This window comes from Halyomorpha halys, unplaced genomic scaffold (assembly GCF_000696795.3).
Source record: "Halyomorpha halys isolate HHAL.00 unplaced genomic scaffold, Hhal_1.1 Scaffold761.1, whole genome shotgun sequence".
In the NCBI taxonomy this organism is placed as follows: Eukaryota; Metazoa; Arthropoda; class Insecta; order Hemiptera; family Pentatomidae; genus Halyomorpha; species Halyomorpha halys.
The window spans coordinates 464,848-487,016 of NW_027113122.1; the positions used below are offsets into that span (position 1 = coordinate 464,848).

Sequence of the window (22,169 nt, forward strand, 5' to 3'; positions counted from 1 at the left end):
TTTATATATATACTTTTCACTATTAATTATTTTTGATTCACAGCGCGGGTTTTTTTCGATTCAGAGTAGGCTTTTGATCGATATTGGCACCCAAGACTGCTTTACTAACTATGTAAATTCCTACCTCCAACATACTTTCTCATCATCCGTTTCTTATTATTCAAAGTAAACCACAATGGTTCCTGTTCATCCTTTCTCTCTCAGACCGTTGGTGTTCCTCAAGGTAGTATCCTAGGTCCCATTCTCTACTTAGTCTTTGCAGATGACATCCCAACCAATCCTAACACTATTCTCACAACGCATGCTTACATGGTAACATGTGTACTCAAAGTTAATAGTAACTCTTTGATTGTATTCCAAACTCTCCAATCGCATATTACAACTCTCGAAAAATGGCGCCCAGATTGGAGGATAAAAATAAATTCTAAAAATTCCATCAAATCACCTTTAATCTTCGTCATAAACCTGCCGGCTGCCCTACAGTATACTTTAATAAATGAACGTCTATTCCGACCATTTACTAGACAAACGGTCTAAACTTCCTACTCATTACAAAAGACTGATCTACATGACAATAATAAGGCCTATCTGGACATACGGAGTTGAGCTTTGAGGCTCCACAAAACCTTCGAATTCCTTTCGTATTCAATCCTAACAATCCAAAATCCTTCGTAAAATCCTCAAATCTCCTCACTTTGTCACAAATAAAATCATACATAAAGACCTTAACGTTCCATATGTAACCGATCTTGGCCAAACCAGAAATCAACCCTTCCATTATAAACACCTAACCACCCAAACCAATTAGTTTCTAACCTTGCTTCCTCTGCCATTCCTGACAATCCTCCGAGGCGCCTGAAAAGAAGATGGCCATGAGACCTGCTAATGTAAGAACGTCATTAGAGTGCTATCAATGGGTAGTTTCTCCATTATAAACTTACATCAAATTTACAAAATTTATTATTATGTACGGTTGTAAATTTCAATAAAGATATTTAAAAACAATGTTCTTGTTATTGAACATTGGTAGCATAACATTAAAAATTAATTGAAAATGGGAGATTTAACTTTTGGAGAATAGACCTTATTGCAGCTACATCCCCAATTAAGAATCCGTCATCATAATTCAATACTCAAATGCTTACAATTGTGACGAATTCTTATGATTTCAGATTATCAATTATTATGACGGATTTTTAAATAATGATTATTGTTAATAATTGTAATAACATGTCAGTACGGATTGAGGAATAGGCTGTTATCTCCCACACGTGGCCACGTACCTTAACGAAATTAATTACTGTCACTCACACCTAATTGACATGCAGTGTACGTACAGCCACGACTGTCTGGGTGGGATGGGCGCCACGATGGACCGGACTATTCAATGGGGTATTACGGCTCAAATGTCTCCGAAGTAATATAAAACAAAATTACTGTTCGTGATGAATGGGATTAGTATCAACATAATATGCTATCATTATTTCCTAAATATAATATCTCAATCTATTAATATTAACTGAAAGCCTCTGCAATTAGAACCAAATTCAAGAATTCTTCTTCTCAGTCAGGAATCTGGCTCTATGGAAACACAAATCTATTCCCTGGCAATGTTGTAAGGTATGGATTACAATTTTTACAAATTTGTCTCCACTCTGGTAACAAGAGGTTTAGAACTTTATATATAATCGGTAACTACGAAATAGTTCAAGAAGCTTCCGCAGAAAATAAAATTATTAATAACTTTTTTAAATGGGGTAGTTTTTTTTTAAACATAATTGAACTTATTTAATTAAATATTTAAAGGGGTTAAAATGTTTCCAATATAACATTATATAACACATTTCAAGATAAATCTCGAACAGGTTGGGCCATTTTTATATTTTGGTATAAATGTATGTTATTCTATTATAATTTGTACGGTCACTATTGACGATTGAATTGAAGATTTTTCCATAACAATCATCTGGGGAAACTATCAAACACTTTCTCTAAATCGATAAATATCAATTGAATGTTCCGGAAAACGACTTTTCCTCTTATAACAAATATATAATAAAACTTTTATAATTATAATTATTCATTAAAAACGAATTTTTAATCATATTTATTAACTTTATAGAGTATTATTGTACGTACAACTTTATTATTTGTTTTATTCGACCAAGTATAATCCTGTATGTACCCAGCTATTCCTCCTAGAGGATGAAGCCTCCACTATTCCCATTGCCTTCCTATTCCCATACGTAGTCACACATACAAATGCCACGTACCCTGTCTGTGCTAACGAGGAATCCTTAATTTTTGGGTACTCTCTCACATTCTGATCGCCCTCCTTAGTGTGAGAGCCACCACATGTCTATATAGGAAGTTAGTGACTTCCAGGCAGGACTGTCTTTAACCAAGGACACTTTAAGATTTATGTAACTCTCCAGGTTAGAGTTGGGTCCCTTAGATAATTTTTAAACAATTTTGGGTTATAAACAACACGCTAATAAAAATGATTAATTTATTTAATATTTGAATAGTAACAAACTTAAAAAATAAAATTGATGAATGAGGAAGAGAGTCAGGATGCCGATCAAGAAAGGTATCAAAATAGAAGAAGACAACTACTGTGGTTCCATCTGACAGCCCTGCAAAGTGAGGTGAAAGGTTGGTTAACAATAGTTTTCTTCTAATATTTTAATACCTTTATTGACCGCCACCCGGACTATCATCCTGCAATCTACTTTATACGGTCATCTATCTTGATTTTAGATTAGGTGTATCATGAATTTCTTCTTGCGTATTTAAGTGGATCTGTGTAGAAAAACGTTGATAGATCAACATCAGGTATAAACTTCTCAATCTTTCTCGAAGTTATCAGTTCATTGTCGATTCGTTTTAATTTATGGATCACTGGAGTAAGAGGCCAGTGGGCCGAGAGACACAAATGTCATTGGTCAGGACAACTACTAAAGGGACTATTGTCTTCCACACTTTATAAAGATTGCTACAACTTATAAAAGAAAGATAAAAGCTAAAAAGGATTGTAATAGCTTTTTTTATTGGTTGAAAAAATAGCCAAGATTGGTAACTGCATTGCCTACTAGTAATGCTGACGATCGTAGGAGGAATGTGGGCCCCAAGGATCTCGGGCAAATGCCACATTCTCAAAACATTACAAAATCAACATTAAATGTAAAATACTATTCATCCCTCTATTCTCAGTCCGCTGGTGTACCTCAAGGTACTATCCTTGGTCCCATCCTCTACACCGTCTATACAGCTGACATTCCAACCAATCCTAACACTATCATCACCACGTATGCCGATGACACATTTATGCTCGCAGTTAATAATTGCCCATTAATTGTATCCCAAACTCTACAATTCCGTATCACAGCCCTCGAAGAATGGTGTCGTAATTGGAGGATTAAGATAAATTCCAACAAATCCCATCAAATTACCTTTACTCTTTGTCGTAAACCTACCGACTGCCCTACAGTTTCATTTAATAATGTTACTCTTACCCTTGTTGAACAGATCCGCTACCTTGGACTACATTTGGACAAACGATTAACCTGGAATCCTCACACAAGACTGAAGAGACAGGAAACTGCACGTCGATTTCTACTATTACAGCACTTACTAGACACATTGCAAAAGACAGATCTACATGACTGTAATAAGGCCAATTTGGACATATGGAGTTAAGCTTTGGAGCTCCACTAAACCTTCGAATTCCTCTCGTATTCAGTCCTTACAATCCAAAATCCTTCGTAAAATCCTCAATGCTCCTTACTTTGTCTCAAATAAAATCATACATAAAGACCTTAATGTTCCCTATGTGACCGATCTAGCCCGAACCAGATATCACTCCTTCCATTATAAACTCCCTAACCACTCAAACTCCCAGGTTTCTAACCTGGCATCCTCTTCCATTCCTGACAATCCTGAGGCGGCTGAAAAGAAGATGGCGACTAGACCAGCTAATGTAAAATGTCATTAGAGTGCTACCAGTGGGTAGTTGCTCTACACGCCTGTAACTCTCCATTTTAACTAAGACCGTATTTACTAAATGTATTATGTAATATACAGTTGTAAATTTTAATAAAGTTATTAAAAAAAAAGAAAAAGTAAAATAGCAAAATAGTGCACTCTAGCATTTACTTTGCACTATTTGTTTCCCTTTTTGAACATATTTAACCACACTAAGATTGTTGTGCCGATATTTTTATCACGACTAGGGTTTCGCGAAAATTTTAGCCTTAGAAAAAAGTTAGGGAACCGCTGTTTTAAAGCATTATTTCAATACCAGCTGGCACAGTAGTAAAGAAGTGCGCATTTATCGTGGTGCTTTACTTCCTTAAATAATTGTTAGTTTTGCGTTAGAAGCAAACCGACTACTCCCACTTAACAAACAAAAAATTGGCAAAATCTAAAAGTTTGGTGTTTGTACAATTCGAAATAAAAAAAAATTGTTGAGTTTCCCTGCCACATTTAGAAAAATCTGTATTTGTTGGATAAAGTTATTTTATTAGAAGAAGATAGTTGGCCATATGAAGTAGATTGTTGTAAGATAGTCCGAGTGACGGTCAATAAAGGTATCAAAATAGTAAAAGGAAACTATTAATTGTTAACCAACGTTTCGCAGGGCTAAATGAATAAACAAGATACAAGTATTATAGAATTTACAGAACATTAAAATAAAAACATTACAAAATAATTTTTATGTTTATTAAGTATATAAAAAATAAATAATAATAATAATATATGAAATAATACATATAAGTGGACTAGAAACTATTTTATATAGAAACTATTTACATAAAGAAACTATTTTTTCTGTTTCTAGTCCACCTATGTGTTATTATACTTCCTTATATTATTATTATTATTTCTTTTTTATATACTTTATAAACATAACAATTGTTTTGAAATGTTTTTACTCTAATGTTCTGTCAATTCTATAATGTTTGTATCTTTTTTTTCACTTAGCCCCGATGAAGCCCTGCAAAGTGGGGCCAAACGTTGGCTAAAAATAAATAGTTTTCTTTTACTATTTTGATACCTTTATTGACCACCACCCGGACTATCATCTTACAATACTTTATTTTAAAACAATGTTTTACGTATTACTAGTGGCTGTCAGTTCGCGTTTTTTTTTTTTTTTTTTTTTTTACCCTCCTATAATGATGTTATTGAATATCTGGTACATACATATAGGAGGTATGCTATATATCTGGGTGTTAATGATACCTTGGATTGTCAGTTCGCGATAAATGTATCTAACATATGAAATGCATCATATTATGTATACTACGAGTATGCAAGTTAAGAGGTTCTCTGCATACTGATAGCACTTCCTAGTTGCCCTCGTACTGTACCATGCAGTGGTATCGATCCGAGTGTAAGTGTGAGCTGGGTTTTCCACTGCATATCGATTAGATGCTAGGAGGTCTGTCGCCTTCTTCTTTGTATATTATAATTATCTCATTGATGTACTTGATTTAGATTTTTGTTTCTGCTTCCTCATAAGCAAAAGTAAGAGAGCTTTTTAATCGTAGTGAAAATGAAAAAAAACGTTTTCTGTGAATCGAAAATTTCACTTACATTCTATATAGACATCAAGGAACAAATTTGGTTCTGTGTTGGTAGTCTAATTTTTGTTTGGGCATAATCGTTCGAAGCATTTGATCCATTTTTGATTTTATAAGATCTGCCTTTTTTTCATATTGGAAGATAGTTGATCGAATGAAGAAGATAGGAGGAAGATAGTCCGGGTGGTGGTCAATAACAGTATCAAAATAGTAAAAGAAAACTATTTATTGTTCACCAACGTTTCGCCCCACTTTGCAGGGCTTCGCCAGGGCTGATAAGAATGAAGTTCTGCTACTAACTCTCAGTCATGTAAAATATAAGATCCTAAATTTAAAATAATAATAATTATTAAAATATATCTAATAGAAAAGTCAATAATTAAATAAAATCTACAATCTGAATAATAAATTCATAAAAATGTTTACTGCACTATCACAGTTATATATATCTAAATTGATCGTAATTTTAATTATATTGAAGGTAATAATGAAGTTACTTTATGAAGTTATCAAACAGTGAATCCATCTGTTTGTCAAATGTCTTTAAAATAGTTCATTTATCATAAATTGTTCAAATTTATAATTTGACGGAAATTTAAACATAAATGGGAAAAAGTTACGAAATTTTATAACGTAGATAACACTATTTTTCTCTTTGCTCAAATAGAATTTTAATCTAAATATTTGCAATGATGAGTATTAAGGACATATTTAGATTTCAATGCTTTTTAAAAAAAAATCATACATTACATCATGAAAACGTATTCATATTATTTTCTTTATACTTAAAAGTATTGTATTAAAGCGTTTTATTTGAAGATGATTTTTGTGATAAAACTAATGCAATTTTAAAATATATTTTTTATATTAAATATAGACGATTGAGCGTACGAGAATTGAAAGATGAAGGTTGGTTGCGGTCAAGAAATACAATTAAGAAATAGTTTCAACTCTTTATTAATGGCCAACGTATCGACCTTCAGCGCAGGCCTTTATTCTCCCGGATTATCTTCTTCAATATTTTGTATTATTTGTATATAAAAAAATTATTTACTATGAATTTTAAATATTTGATTTCGTTTTAAATTTATTTTCCGCTAGGGATCTTTCTCTGATGAAAGAATTATACTGAAAATTATTCGGCAGAAAAAAAATATGATGAAAGTAGTTTAAGCATGTAGCAGATCAAAAAATCATTTAGGTATTAGAAAAAACAAAACAATAAACTCTTAATTTACACCATCTGTTAACCCCATATTCAGTATATTAATTTATAAATAGTATATACGTAGTATTAGTGTTTAATTTAGTTACATTTATATTATTTTAATTAAAATATAGCGTTGTTATAATTGTGTAAAAGAAACAGTTGCTAAGGGGTCGCCTAGCAACAGACCTACCATCTTCATTTTTTAATTAGTTCTTGCTAATTGGTGGCCATGATAGTTTCTAACCAGCCCTGTCAGCGTTCAGTTGGTGTTATCTATTGGACATTTTGAGTGTTATAGCCAACATTACAGACCGGAGACCGAAATGAGTTGTTACTAATTTGTCAGCTCGTATAATTCATTACAACAACCAAACCCTGTCTGCCCTCTATAAGTGCCAGTGTGGCCATTTGTACATTTCGACTGTTGATGAGCCAGGACAGACGTGGGCCTCCCAACTTTGGACCAGTTTGAGAGTTGCTGTGGTGTACATAGCTACGGAGCGGCGTCCTACACATCTTGACAGCAAACTATCTTCCTTTGACCTATCGTTGTGAATCAAATTTTCTTCGGGGCTGTCGACCAGTATTTATTTTACATATCTATTAATTCGTTTTCATAATTTATTTAGGTTATACTAATTATTAAATTAGTTAAATTTAGTTTATTTTATGTTTATGATTTCTAGTGTTAGATTAACCAAATAAATGTTTATATCCGAGCCAGCTTGTTTTTTTTTTCTTTTTAAAACATTCCTACAAAAAGAAATAGTCAATTTGAGGTTGCTCTAACACCAACTCAAATTATCATTGTTTAATACATTTATTTTATTTTCATTATCTTTATTGGAATTTACAACTGTACATAATTATACATTTAGTAGATTTAATGTATATTATGGAGTGATACAGACATGTAGAGAAACAACCTCAAATTATTTTTGATATAAATTTGGAATAAATGATAGTAAATAGTAGCAATAATAATTGGCTTGTGTGGTAAACATAATTATTTGACAATAAAAATTTTTTAAACGAATTTAGAGGGAAAAATAAATTGGAAAATATTTCATATTATATGTATGGATAATTAACCATATAATTTAAAATATGAAGAATATGGCCAGTGTTGCGGTCAAAAAGAACAAAAATAGTTTACAACTATTTATTATCTAACGTTTCACCTCACCTTATAGGGCTTCATCTTCAACTGCCCTTCAAAGTGGGGCAAATGTCGGATAGTACCATAAATAGTTATAATTTTTTTTTTTTTACCGCAATCCTGACTATCTTCTTCTTATTGGAAAATATGTGTTTTTTTATTTACATGTCTCGGAGGTTGGAACCTAATGTTTCAATAATTTAGAAGAAATAGGAAGGGAGATGAGAGCATTTTAATTAGAATCTATATAATTCGTTTATAAATTTTCAAAACCATTTTTTGAACTCATGGGTCTTGAAATTAAATTTATGTATACTAAGTGGCCTTGTAACCGAAGGAACAAACTACCACGATTAAGTAACATGATTTATAATAGGGTGATTATTTAATGATATCCTGTGCTATCTGTTTTCCCTTCAACTATTAAGTAAGCAATTACAATAAATGTAATGTTTTCACAATACCTCAATAGATATAAGTTACATCAGCTTCAAATCAAAAGATTAATAGTATTATACAATTATTTTTAATTATATGTATATGCATGAAATCGTCTAAATAAAAATATTTAAACAAAAACTTATTAATTTAAATGCTTATGACTTAATAGCTTTTAATGACAGGTATATTAAATAAAAAAATAATAATGCATGCGAAGAGAAAGCCAGGAGTCATATTGCATTAGGATGAACGAGGATAAGACGAGGCAGACCTAAGCTCTAATGAAAGAAACGTGTAGGATTCTGTGGCAGGATATGGCCTCTCAAAAGAAAACGACGTGAAAAAAACGAGTGAGATAAACCAAGGGAGTATAGTTGGTGGTAAGATAATAATAAAAATAAAAGAAGAAATTCAATTAATATTATTTTTGAAAATAATTATTAAAAATATTTCTTATTAAAAAATAGCACATAGAGCAGCAATAGTGTGATGATATGCAGCATCCATTGGTTTTCTTCCAGAAACGTTGAAGGATTGGTTACCCACTTAATATGCGAAAAATATTAATGATAAAGAATGTTTATTCGAACCAAGCCGAGACGTAAACGAATTGTTTACCTTGAAAGGTTACAATAATTTCTTGGGTGATCCTAAAGCAAGTTGGCAGTCCTAAATATCATGGTCACCTTGCATATTGAAATGAATACGATTCTTCAAATTCTCTGAATTTTGGTAGCATTTCTCCATAACGGTGCATTCAACTCGGATTAATGAATTATGGAAGTTGCGGTTTGATATAGGGAACAGAAATAGAGATTTATATTATTAATATGTGGTGGATAACCACTTTATAGAAGTTTTATATCAATAATTAATAATCACTTTATTGAAGATTCTTATTAATAATTAATAACCACTTTATTGGAGATTCTTATTAATAATTAATAATCACATTACTAAAGGCTTTTTTCAGGTCAGGTCAAATCGATTATGCAATAAAATGCAATTTGAAACTTTACTATCTAGTTTAGAAAATCTTTCAGAATATCATACTTTGCTTCATAAATAGATTCGGTGGTTACAACAGAAGTATAACTATCGTTATATTTTAGATGTGATATAGTTTTAGTTAAGATAGAAAAATTGACCATATATGAATTAAAAAGAGGTGGTCAATGGGGAAGTCAAGAAAAACAAAAAGTAGTTTAAATTATTTATAAATATCCAATGTTTTGACCCACAATGCAGGTTTTCATCAGAGCTATTTTAGTGGAGGTGTACGCTACCAAACAAGGAAAAATTAAAAAGTAAATATAAAAAATAAATGTCTATTGGCTCATAATTAATTATTTAAATTTACATTTCATCGCATTAAATTTAATAATTTAAAGTTTAAATTTCGACAGCTCTGATGAAGACCTGCTGTGTGGGTCAAAACATTGGCTATCAATAAATAGTTAAAACTATTTTTTTTTTGGAAGATTGTTGATTGACCGTGTGTATAGATGAATGGAATATGGTCCGGGTGCGGTAAAAAAAAACTCAAATAGTATAATTCCACTATTTGAGTTCTTTTTTACCGCACCCGGACCATATTCCATTTATTTTTATTTTTATCTTCACCACATTTCTGACCATCTCTTTCTATTGTAGTTTATTGTTAATTAAAAGACTGATCTGCATGACTATAATAAGGCCTTTCTGGACATACGAAGATGAGCTTTGGGGCTCCACTAAACCATCGAATTTCTCCCGAATCCAATCCTTCGTCCATTCTTAATGCTCCTTAGTTTGTCACAAATCAAGTCATCCATCAGGACCTCAATGTTCCGTATGTTCCTGAAATGGCTAGAACCAGATAACAATCCTTCCGTGATAAACTTCCCACCACTCAAACATCCTTGTTTCTAACCGAGATTCTCCTTCATTACCTAATAATCCTCCTATGCGTCTAAAAAGAAGATGGCCTCGAGATCTTTTCCTCTGAAGAAATGTTATTGGAGTTCGATTACTGGATAGAAGTAAATCAACATTAGATTTATTTTTTATTAATATACTTGTTTGATAGTGGTTTAGTTTCTTTTTAAAACAATTTTGATCCTTTTTCTCTCAACTTTATTCTTTTTTAAACATCCGACGTTTCGACCACTCAGGTCATTTTCAAGGATTCCTTATTTTGTTTTCATTTTTTTCCTTTAAAATTCTTAAATGCCGGCTAATTGCCTTTGTCCCAATAAATTCTTCTATAAAATTCTTTCCCAAATTTAAAACTTTTATTAACCACTTTTCTTACTATGTTCATTTACAAACTCCAAACAGAAGTTACCTTCAACTTCGGCATTTAAGAATTTTAAAGGAAAAAAATGAAAACAAAATAAGGAATCCTTGAAAATGACCTGAGTGGTCGAAACGTCGGATGTTTAAAAAAGAATTAAGTTGAGAGAAAAAGGATCAAAATTGTTTTAAAAAGTAAATCAACATGTTTTTATCATATCATTTTATCACTACAAGCAAACCTGTTATATATATTTTTATACAGTTGTAAATAGCAATAAATAAATTTTTAAAAAAATAATTAACAAAACATAACCAAATGGTTGGGACTTGTTTATTTTTACTTACTTCAGTAAGAGGCTGAATCATATCCCTTTTTTGTCCCCACCTTCCCCTATGTTATAATTAGCGGTATTCTTCTATTTTACCTTCATTAGCGTTGTTTGGATGTTACTTAGGATCCTGTAAAATTCAGTTTTACCCTATCCTTAAGCATTATATGATTACTGGAGTATAGGAAACTCATTATCGGACCATTGGAAACAACCTGATCTAATTAACGACTTTCCCGATCCTGCCCTCCCCACTATGCAGTGCTAATACTCCGCCTAATGAAGATGCCAACTTCCCCCCGTTGATGAACAAGGCCAGAGGAGCTAACTGGTAGCATCATTACACCATCCTGTCGACCTGCTCTAGGTCAGTGTCGACCTGCGCTGCACCCGCTCCAGGGTGGAAGGACTTGATAACATTTTACCATTCTACAGATGATGTAGAAACAGAAACTTTTTTGTTAGTTTAACATGTTAAAAAACTTAACTTTTTAATTGTGGAAAGCCCCTCGCCCCAACAATGATATTGGCCCGGTTCAGTCGCTAGCTATTTATGCGGCTTGTTTACTAAGTTGTAGGTTGTTTCAGTAAATATGGAAATAAAATTCAGTATTGTAAGAATAACATTTTTGTAAGAAATTATTTATTTTAATCATATATGAGATTCAAATAATTATTTATTTAGAAAAGGCAGTGATAAACTGAAGATGTCAATCGCTCTGTTACGGATACTTAACTAAGTGAAGGAGAAGCCAGGTTAGAAAACAGTTGGTTTGGGAAGTTTATTATGGAAGGATTGGTATCTGGTTCTGGCCAAATTAGCAACATATGGTACATTGAGGTACTGATGGATGATTTGATTTGTGACAAAGTAAGGAGCATTAAGGATTTTGGACTGTAAGGATTGGCTTGGAGAGCAATTCGATGGTTTAGTGGAGCCCCATAGCTCCACTCCGTGCTCAAAAACTTAAAATTGTATCAGCCACAGGATTTTACTTTTCAGAAATTACTACATTGATTAAAAATTTAAATTTCCTTCTTTACCACATTTATATTACCTATTACAAACATTATACAATCCTCTTTGAAAAATCATGTTTTACAACACCGAGGTAAAAAGTTTATTGAACTCGAAAAACTCATTGGGCAGTTCCGTTATTTATAGATCTTTTCTGCTTATTAACACTTGAACAAATTAGTCAAAATAAAGATAACGATCTATGAATCCAGTAAACAAAGCCTGTCGAAACGTTTTTGGAAATTGCCTTCAGCAAATATTGGAGGGGGCACCCTGATTGGAGCTGAAGGGCCCGTAAGTTGAAATGTGGAAAAAAAATATTTACATAAGCTCCATATTTGTCTCAATCAGGCCTAATTTCACAGTCCAGTGTCCTTACCCCTGAGGCAAAAAGACCTCTCCCTACCTAAATGACCATCGGGCCGTTAAACTGAAGAATAAAGTGGAAGTCCAGGAGTCCCCCCTAGGGGGGTCCTAAGAAAACAGCGGAATTAGATTTGTCTAACAAGTGGGAAGGAGGCTGCATCTGACTGGCCCTTAGTGTGTTGGAAGTAGTATTGCAATGGGAGCTTATTGCGCTTCAGTCAGTGATAGATATCCTTATCTATATCGGCATATTGTTAAAATTGATCTTGAAAATAACAATAACTTAATTTCGAGTAAGAGTGATAAAGGACATTTATCTTCATAAACATTGCACAATTCATAAATTTATCAGCAAAGCTATATAAATAAATTCTTAAGTACACTAACCACTTGATTATAGTTATAAATTGATTTATGATTGATAATAAATCGCTAAATCATACTCTCCACCATCATCTCACAACCTCCCAGGGTTCATTTTTTGCTTACGTGCCTAATATGAAAGGAGTTCAGAGTAAGGTGGTTTGCAAAAATAATAGAGAGTCAATTTAAACATTATTAGATGTAGTCAACAAGTTAGTGAATTTAATAGTTAAATCTGGTTCACCTATCACACAGCTTTTACTAACCATCCTACTTTGGGATGAAATTTATACTCTTTTACTTTTCAAAACAGCCTTTTATTTCTTTTTCTGAATTGTAATACTTATCCTTACTATATTTTTCATGTATAGGTAGCTAATAGTAAAAATAGGTACTTCTATGAATTCTATGAATGAGGTCACGCAACAGACCAGCTGAGCTCCAAACCATTTTGTTTTTGTTTTGATGGGTTAGTTGCTCGTTGTTCATGTTGTTTTGGACGTTTAAACTCTAATAAAGTAATTTAAAATAAAAAAATATATGAGAGGAAAAAAGGAACAAGTAAGGAGGAGAAAACATGATGTAACGAAGCTGTTACAAGAGATTTTATATCTTGTAAAGATTACAAGGGGAGCTCGGTGGAACCGTGGTAAAGAGCGATGCAACTAATCCGTTTGAATCCGACTGGGCAGAAACTTATTTTCCTCATAAATTGGATACCTTTAATTGGGTAAAAATCTGGCGGTCGAGCGTGGTTCTGACCAAATCACCTAGTTGCACAACCGTTGGTCTAGTAGTAACAGTACTTCAGTACTGAACCCCTGACCATTCTTAGGTTGCAGTGGTACAGATTTGCATTTTTTAAAGATTCTTTAAACAAGTTACCCTGAAAACCTGTTAGGAGCTCCTCTGCATTTGTAAAACATTTTATATTAAACACGTCATGAATACCCCTATTATCTATAATATAATAGAGGTATTCATGATCTTTAGTTTAACATGTTAAAATTTGTTAAATGGAGAAATATTTCCTTCTTATACTATGATATAACATATAAGGGGTATTCAAGATGTTGTGTTAAATTAAAATATTTTACCATGTTAAATGTTATATGTATAGGATTGTGAGCACCCCAATTTCAAGTCATGTTAAAGGTTAACTGCATAAGAGATTAACGGATTTTCTGAGCAACTTGCTTTATAACCTTTCATTCCAAAACTTCATGTTATTGTTTACTTCTGAGTTTTGATTAAAGTAATTTTTTACAACATGCCTTAAGTGAGTGAAAAGTGGAAGTTGTGTAAAAGTTTTGCTACTGAGTGTCTTGTTCATCTTTTGACTTAAAGGGGAATAGAATCAAGATGAGCTAATTGACATTACACTATTATTATTGTCATCCATTGCTTTATTAGTTTTGAAAACATCCAAAACAATACTAACACAATCAAAGCACAAAATACGAGCAAGTAACCTAACAACACGACAACAAATAACGCGGTGATGAGCTCAGCTGGTCTGTTGCGTGACGTCACTCTCCATTTAAAAGACCTATTAACAGACTCTCAACCATGTTATATGTTATATCGTTTTAACATGGTAAAAGAAGGAAATATTCCTCCATTTAACATAAGTTTTTCCATTTAACACGATTTAACATGTTAAACTAAAGATCATGAATACCCCTATAGCATGGTTGAGAGTCTGTTAAATGGAGATTGACGTCACGCAACAGACCAGCTGAGCTCGTCACCATTTGGTTTGTTGTCGTAGGAACAAGCAATGTAGCATTATACATATTACTTCCTCATAGTTTGTGTTAGTATCGTTTTGGATGTTTTTAAAACTAATAAAGCAATGAATAACAATAATAATAATAATAATAATGCAATGACAGTTGTAAATCAGCTCATCTTATTTCTCTTCCTCGCAAGTTAGAAGATGAACAAGATGCTCACAGGCCAACCAGTATTCCAGTTTTCCTCCAATATGGGCATGTTGTAATAAATTACATTAATCAAAACTTAGATATAAACAATAACACGAAGTTTTGGAAGTAAAGGTTATAAAACAAGTTGCTCAGAAAATCTGCTAGGATCTTTTATGCATTTAACATTTAACATGACTTTAAATAGGGCTGCTCATAGTCCTATACTTATAACATTTACCGCGGTAAAACCTTTTACATTCAACACACCATGACTACCCCTAACGTATGTATGCATATTTTATTTATTAGTTTAAGAATAGAGTTTCTACTAATTTTCCTCTTATATATTTGTTATTAATAATGATCTGAATTTATTTATGTTTTTTGTAAGCATTGAGAATATATAATAATAATCAGCCGTATATCAGTTAAAATTGTCGGCATTTAGTTTTTTCCTGTAATAGTTTATGAGCAAGAATTCAAAGATGAAAGTATATGAGTATAATCATTTTAATAAACGTATCATCATTTTTACTGCCCCAATAAAAGTTTAATTACTTTCGGATCAACATCTAATATTCATAGATCCATCCTCATTCGCCAGAGTTGCTAATGTGCCACATCATTACGTTGACAAGGAAGTGAAATAGGAATTGTTTGTTCAGTTCCAACGGAATACTGTAACGATGAAATACATACATGAAATGTTCCACGAAAAGTAGTGGCTCGTTTTTTTTTTTAAAATCAACTTACTATAATAAATTATCAAGTTTAATTAATATATACATTAAAATTTATTCATAACCTACTTTGAGATTCAAGATTGTTATATTTTATTTCATTTTGGAAAAGATTTCAACTGGATTTGAACTAACTAGTTTAAAGATAATTTTATTTTGTAACTATGTTTATTTTATGTACTTTTGTCGTAATAAAGTTTAATTTGAAAAAAATAAAAATGAAAGTTTTAGCTCTGTTTCATTTATTCCAAAATGTATCGAATTTTCCAATAAATAGTAAGAAATTAAAAAAAAAAAAAAAAGATCTGTACAGCCAGAACCTATGATGGGTCAAGAGTGTTGTACTTTTTAAAAAAGTGCTGTTACTAGACCAACGGTTGTGCAAGGAGGTGATTTGGTCAGCAGCAAGCTTGACCGCCAGATTTCCCCCAATTAAAGGTACCCATTTTATGCCCAGACATAGAACGAAAATAATATTTTTTTCTAATTCTTAAACTTTTGACCAACGTGTAATATTAGTAGTTAATTATAATTAAATAAAACGTTGTTTATTGTTGATTGGTCGAAATAAAAACTATCAGTAGTAGTATGAATTAATTCTTAATTATTTTTTAAAAAGCGATTATAATGTAATATAAAAATCCGGGTAACTAAATATAAAAAATTGTTGTACAACAGTTGGTAATGGATATAGTACTAATTGTACACCTAGGTGGAATTTGAAAATGGGTAGAATTCTTTTATTTGGTTAGTACTAGCAGTTATTGTTGTTTTGAAATATTGTAATAAAGATGTTATCATTGATAAATCTATACAATCCTCAGTTGGTCATAAAAAATGTAAGCTTTATTAAACTTCAAGAAAATCAACCTGCTTCGAGTGAAAGTTTATCGTAATGCAAACAGTCTGTAAAAACAACATAAAATCCAAAGGAAATATTATTATGTATTACATAATATCACTTATCTGATTTAAAATAGGTTAGAATTATTTCCCTTTAAGTTTCAGCAGTTATCTAAAAAAAAAAAATTTATGAAAGTAGATTTATATTATATATGATTTTTATAAATAAATATTAATTGGAAGAACTTGTACAAATTATTCTACTAAATCTTAGTGAAAAATTTTCCGTTTTTGTTTATTTAAAATTGCAAGGAAATATATTCGACCCCTTAACGTTTAAGGGTTTTGCGCGATCTTCATGGATTCTATCATTGTCAGGGATTTTACACTTGCATATTTCTATTGAAACACCTGTCACTTTTCCAATAGCACTAGACTTTTAGATAATATTGTAAATCTGTAATAATTCCATCTATAATTAAAAGTTATTATTTAAAACAGAATTCTAGGAAGCAGCTCCATGGTCTTCATATAATGTTACACTGAGCACTGATAAGAAAATAATGTTCCATGAATTTTACTTACATTTGTGAATTTTTAATTTAATTTTTTATTCTAAATTTCCAATAGAGTTTTATCTTTTTTTTTTTAATTTTCGATATTAGCATTGGCATGTTTGCTCAAATGTTCTCAAACAATTTTAAAGTTTAATATTTTTCGTTGTACATATTGACTCAAGTTTTTTCCTGGTACTAGTGTACTTTTCTTTATTATTTTCTTGGGGTTGGATAAAATCAAATTTATTGTTAGATTTAATGCTGTTAAGCTTATAATTTTATTATTTTTCCATTTGTATTTGTGTTGTGTACCTCATGTTATTGTTTAGATGTTTCGCTTATGTATACCTTTCGGCAATCCTGGTAATTTAATTTATTAATTATATTTTGTTCATGTTTCAAAATATATGAGGTAAAACTAAAGATTGTAGGATGATAGTCTGGATGGCGATCAATAAAGTTAATAAAATAGTAGAAAAAAAATGTATTGTTAACCAACGTTTCGCCCCATGTTTCAGGGCTTCATCATGGGTGAATGTAGGACGAAACGTTGGTTAACAATAAATAGTTTTTCTACTATTTTGGTACCTTTATAGGCCGCCATCCTATCTTCACACAGATCAGACTATCTTCCTAAAATCTAGTTTATACAGTCAACTATCTTCTTCCAATATAAAACTAGAGATGTTTAATAACAATAACATGTTTACATAAGTACACAATAGTAATAATATAAACACATTACATCTTCATATATATATATATATATATATATTAGAGATAAAATAATTGGAAAGAAAACAATTCTTGGAACCAGTGAGTAACTGAGGCATTACTCACTGGAACATGAGAGCTACCGTCTAAAATTCTGTTTTTAAGATTGTAACTTTTAATTTTTGACGAAATCATTAAAGATGGATAGTTGTATCGGAAATTCCAGTGTAATTAGAAAAATGATAGACATGTCAAAAGAAATATACAAATATAAAATCCTGAAGATGGGACAAAAACCTGAAACATCGAGATGATGAATGTATTTTTCATTATAATTGTTAATTTAAAATATATTATATATCCTTTTTTTTTACGGATCGGCTTTAGAGACCACGCGAATATTATTACTTTTGGCTTCTCTCTTGTTTTTGTTTTTCCTTCCATTTCCATCTTCCCTCATTATCTCTTTTCGTTTTCTTTCTTCAGTCCACGCGACCCCCTTTTTCGAATTTCTCTTTCTCACAAGAACCTTGATTTCTTTCAGTCCTTTCCTATATCTTTCTCCGTCCAGATAGTCCCCAGGCCGTTATTCCTAATCTTTCCGTTTCCTCCTTCATCTGTCTGATGTATCCTCCTGAGCTTTTGTATCCTCGGATTTTTCGGAATATTTCCTTGTTTAATCTTTCCTAGGCCCTTCTTACCGTATGTCCGTGGAATTTCAGTCTCCTGGTCCTTATTTATGTTTCTGGGTTCTTTGTCTCTTTCTTTGTTATTTCTTTGTTGGGTCTTAGCCTATATCATTCAAGTGCCTTTTTGGGACCCTAGATTCTTCGTTCTATTCTCAGTAGTTCTTCCAGATTGGGAAGGCATGTAGTTTCCGTGCCGTATAGTATTACCGGTTTAACAACTGTGTTTTAGTGTTATATTTTCGCTTTTGTGGACAGATGTTTCTTGTTGTATAAGTTACTGGTTGCGAAACTTAATTTCTCTATATATCCTTTTATTATAATTAATAATAATCCTAATTATTATCTATCCCCTAACATCGATTTTGTAGCAATGTTGTAGATTTTAAATTCAACAATATTTTCTTTGTTTTTATCGAATGAAAAAATCTTTAATAGTAAGAGCCTTAAATGCTATTGCTCCATATAAGAAAGTTGACGGCAATATAAATTGTTTCCTCAAAACCGTAGTCATTAGCTGGTAATTAATGAAAAGTATTATTAAACCCATTTATCAACCCGTTTTTTTCCACTCTCGTTTCTTCCGATGGAGCACTGACAAAAAATGTCAACTCCTCATGATGTTCCCTCCCCAACTCGAGGATGATGTATATAATAAGCACAAAAAATATTAGTTCTCATTATTTTAATATCTTCAATTCATCCCTTATTACTGTTGACAACTAACTCAGCGATATATTCCATTTCACTATTAAAAATAATTTTTATCTCGATATTTCTACAGGTTAAAACGATAGTCATAATTAAATGATTCTGTAAACAATAATAAAAAAAATAAAACACAATTCAAGGATCGGATGAGAAGAAAGAAAACTCATCAGCACTTGAATGGTGTGTTTATTTATGTTTATCAGTATATTTATATTTATGATAAAGTATCTCTGTTTATTTTTTCGATGGATAGTAATTCTCCGAATTTAAGTCTAGTGTTTAGATTTAGATAGAACTTTAACTATTTTTCGATTCATTTCTGGAAAGTGTTATCCTGCCTATGCTAATCTTCAATGCCCAGGGACGTTATGATCAAGAGATCTTGTCAGAACCGCACCGAACTGCTTTTATGTAAAGCCAGTAATCAGGGAAACATCAATATTCATTAGAAACAGATCTAAATATATATTTTATCTTTTATAGTTTCTCACCATTTCTGTGAATATTAAATATTTTTGGAATCCTCATAATAAATAAAGATACGTTTTTTATACATAAAAAAATTTATACAAAATGTAAATATAAACCATTATAGTTCCAGAGGAAAATAAAAAATAAAATAAACCTATATATAACGGCATCAACACAAATTGAAAAAAATAAATACATAATCTTGAACTAAAACTTTTTTTTTTCTAAAATGCTCCTGATTTAATACAGGAAAATAAATTAAAATACATTGTAATTTTTATAAATCTCAAGCATTCAAATTGCAGTGTGAAACATTTTTTCCTACATTACTCAAATACTTTTGGCACTTATGCCTTGTTTCTAAAATAAACAATGCAATTACAAAGAGGTATAAGTGGAAAAACTTTTTCCTAATAAATTTTTTAGTAAATTTCAATATCATAACGTCTTTTCGTTTAATATTATATGATCTCGGAAAATAAACAAAAAACTTTTATTTTGTTGCTATCACATTCGGCTTAAAAATGAGGAAATTGTTTAGATGTATTCCTGTTTTAATTCAGGTCAGAATTCACAATTGGATTATTTTATAAGAGGAATATTTTTTTTGGGAAGGAGGGATTTTAAAATATTCAGATAAAAATGAGGATTATATGATTACATATAATGTACAAGGATTTGAAAATTACGTGCCAAAAATAACTTTTGAGTAATTCAGGAATAACTGTCTCGAAATGATTGCTTGAGAATTCTTAAAACTACGATGCATGCAAAAAATTCAATTCAATTAACAAGATAGAAAATACTGTAGAAAAAGGATATTACATCGAAATTTCAATTAGCAAAAATATCAACTGGCAGCCTTTGATTAGTCAGACTACACTTATGATGAGTTGATCAAGAAACGTTAAAATATTTTTTTATTGTAGCACAAATCCACAAAATAACAGTAAAAATAAATTTTTAATTTAGATTAAATGAAGTTTTGCTCAATACAATATAATTATTAGGCGTATTTTCCTTAATGCTGTAGTTTATTGTGTGTAATTCTGGAGAATTTGAAAGAATTATTTTAATTGAAAATTTTACGTATTTCCCATGTTATAAAGGTATATTTTTATTTCTCTTCATCCTCTAGAAGTATAGTGGCTTGTATCTGCGTTTTCTATGGATGTTTAATTTTTTTTATCTGTGTTTACTATGTGGTAAAAAGTGATATAGATCTATCTTTTAATTAATGTACTATATCAATGAATAGATTTTTGTTATCTTTATACTCGCTGAGAAAAAACAAAACAAGATGTAGGTATCTATATACTTGTAAATTAACCTTTAAATTAATTTTTTGGAATGGTCAAAGTCCAATACTATGATATTAAGATTAATAAAAGTATGTCGCTTAATTAATTTTCCTGTACTAAATCTTAATAATTAAAACTTATTATTTGTTTTTTGTCGTTTTTATTCATCTCGTTATACATAGGTATATTTGTTTATGAGGGTAAAAAAAACAAGATGTAGGTGAGTACCGAATTTATCTTTTAATTAAAGTATAATGTCAATTTCTTGAATTGGCCAAAAAAGTTTTGTAAGACTCTGGTATTATGTTTTTTAAAAGTAGACCGCTTAATTATTCTTTTTAAACCTGGATCATTTAAAAAAAAAATTAGTCTAAACTTTACATTTTTTTATGATGTTACTTAAAGTTTTATTCTCATTCGTTTTTCCTCTAGAACTGTTGTATCTTATGATTTCTTTTTCTCTTGATTTTAATCTTTTTTCATTCTGATGAATACATTTTGTTTATCTGTATTTACTATGAGGATAAAAAAAAAAATGTAAATGCATAACAGTATATCTACATTTTAATTGATGTATAACATCAATTTCTTGAATCAGTAAAAATAATCTAGGCCTACGATTCAACCTTAATATGATTTTTAAAATTATTCAATTTGACAAATTAATTATTATTATTATTTTTTATATTAGTAAGTTGTTATTATCTTTTGTTTTTAATTAGTTAATATAATTAATGAGATACTGATATATTAAAAAAAATCGTATACACACAACTTATACCTTAAAATGACATAGACAAGTTACCATCTGGTCCTGTCGAACCCAAGACTGATCCATTCCTGGCGAGGAGGCATCCTAAGGAGGTACGGTGGCCAGTTTCGTAGAGTATTGTATAATATATATTATATTATAAAATACTGTAGTATGCGCACACTACGGCACGACAGAGCACAACTTGATAGACATGACTACGGAGAGATCACTGACAGAGCCAGGGACAAGATGTATGAGTACAGCTGTCAGCTGAGTCACAATGATGCTCTGATAACTGCCAATTTACTTTCCGCCTTATCTCACTCAACACATTTTGCAGAGATAACTGTTCGCTTAGTTTCGGTCAAATGTTTATTTTGCTTATAGTTCAGTCGAATTAGACTCTTAACCAATAGACATAGGAATAATAAAACGATGACCTGTTTTATATTATATAGCACTTCCGGTATTAACAGTTTTATAAAAATTAAATTTTTTTATTTACAAAAATAGTTTCTACCCCATATAATAAGAAAATGCAATTCTGGCGGTCATAAAACTCTCACTAATTAGCTAATTAATTTAATAAAGTAATGAAGTAGGTATTTTTTTTCCTATAAAGAAGTTATATCAAATTAAAGAGGATTGTTGTTTTTTTTCTTTTTTAAAACATTGCAATAACTTCAATACAACTCAATCCATCTTCACAAAATCAG

The 22,169-nt window shown here is 31.0% G+C and overlaps 1 protein-coding gene across 6 annotated transcripts in view; it reads right to left on the reverse strand.

Moving 5' to 3' along the window:
• The window catches only part of LOC106685973 (phosphatidylinositol 4,5-bisphosphate 5-phosphatase A), a 98,156-nt gene that overhangs the window by 3,679 nt on the left and 72,308 nt on the right, over nucleotides 1-22,169 (reverse strand). The window contains exon 1 of one of the 6 annotated variants that reach the window (XM_014429028.2): nucleotides 21,505-21,727. The exons of the other annotated variants lie outside the window; for them this stretch is intronic. Within the exon in view, the coding sequence (XP_014284514.1) occupies nucleotides 21,505-21,554 (50 nt within the window). The 5' untranslated portion in view covers nucleotides 21,555-21,727. Of the gene's footprint in view, nucleotides 1-21,504; nucleotides 21,728-22,169 lie in introns of those variants that run through there. 6 annotated transcript variants of the gene reach the window in all.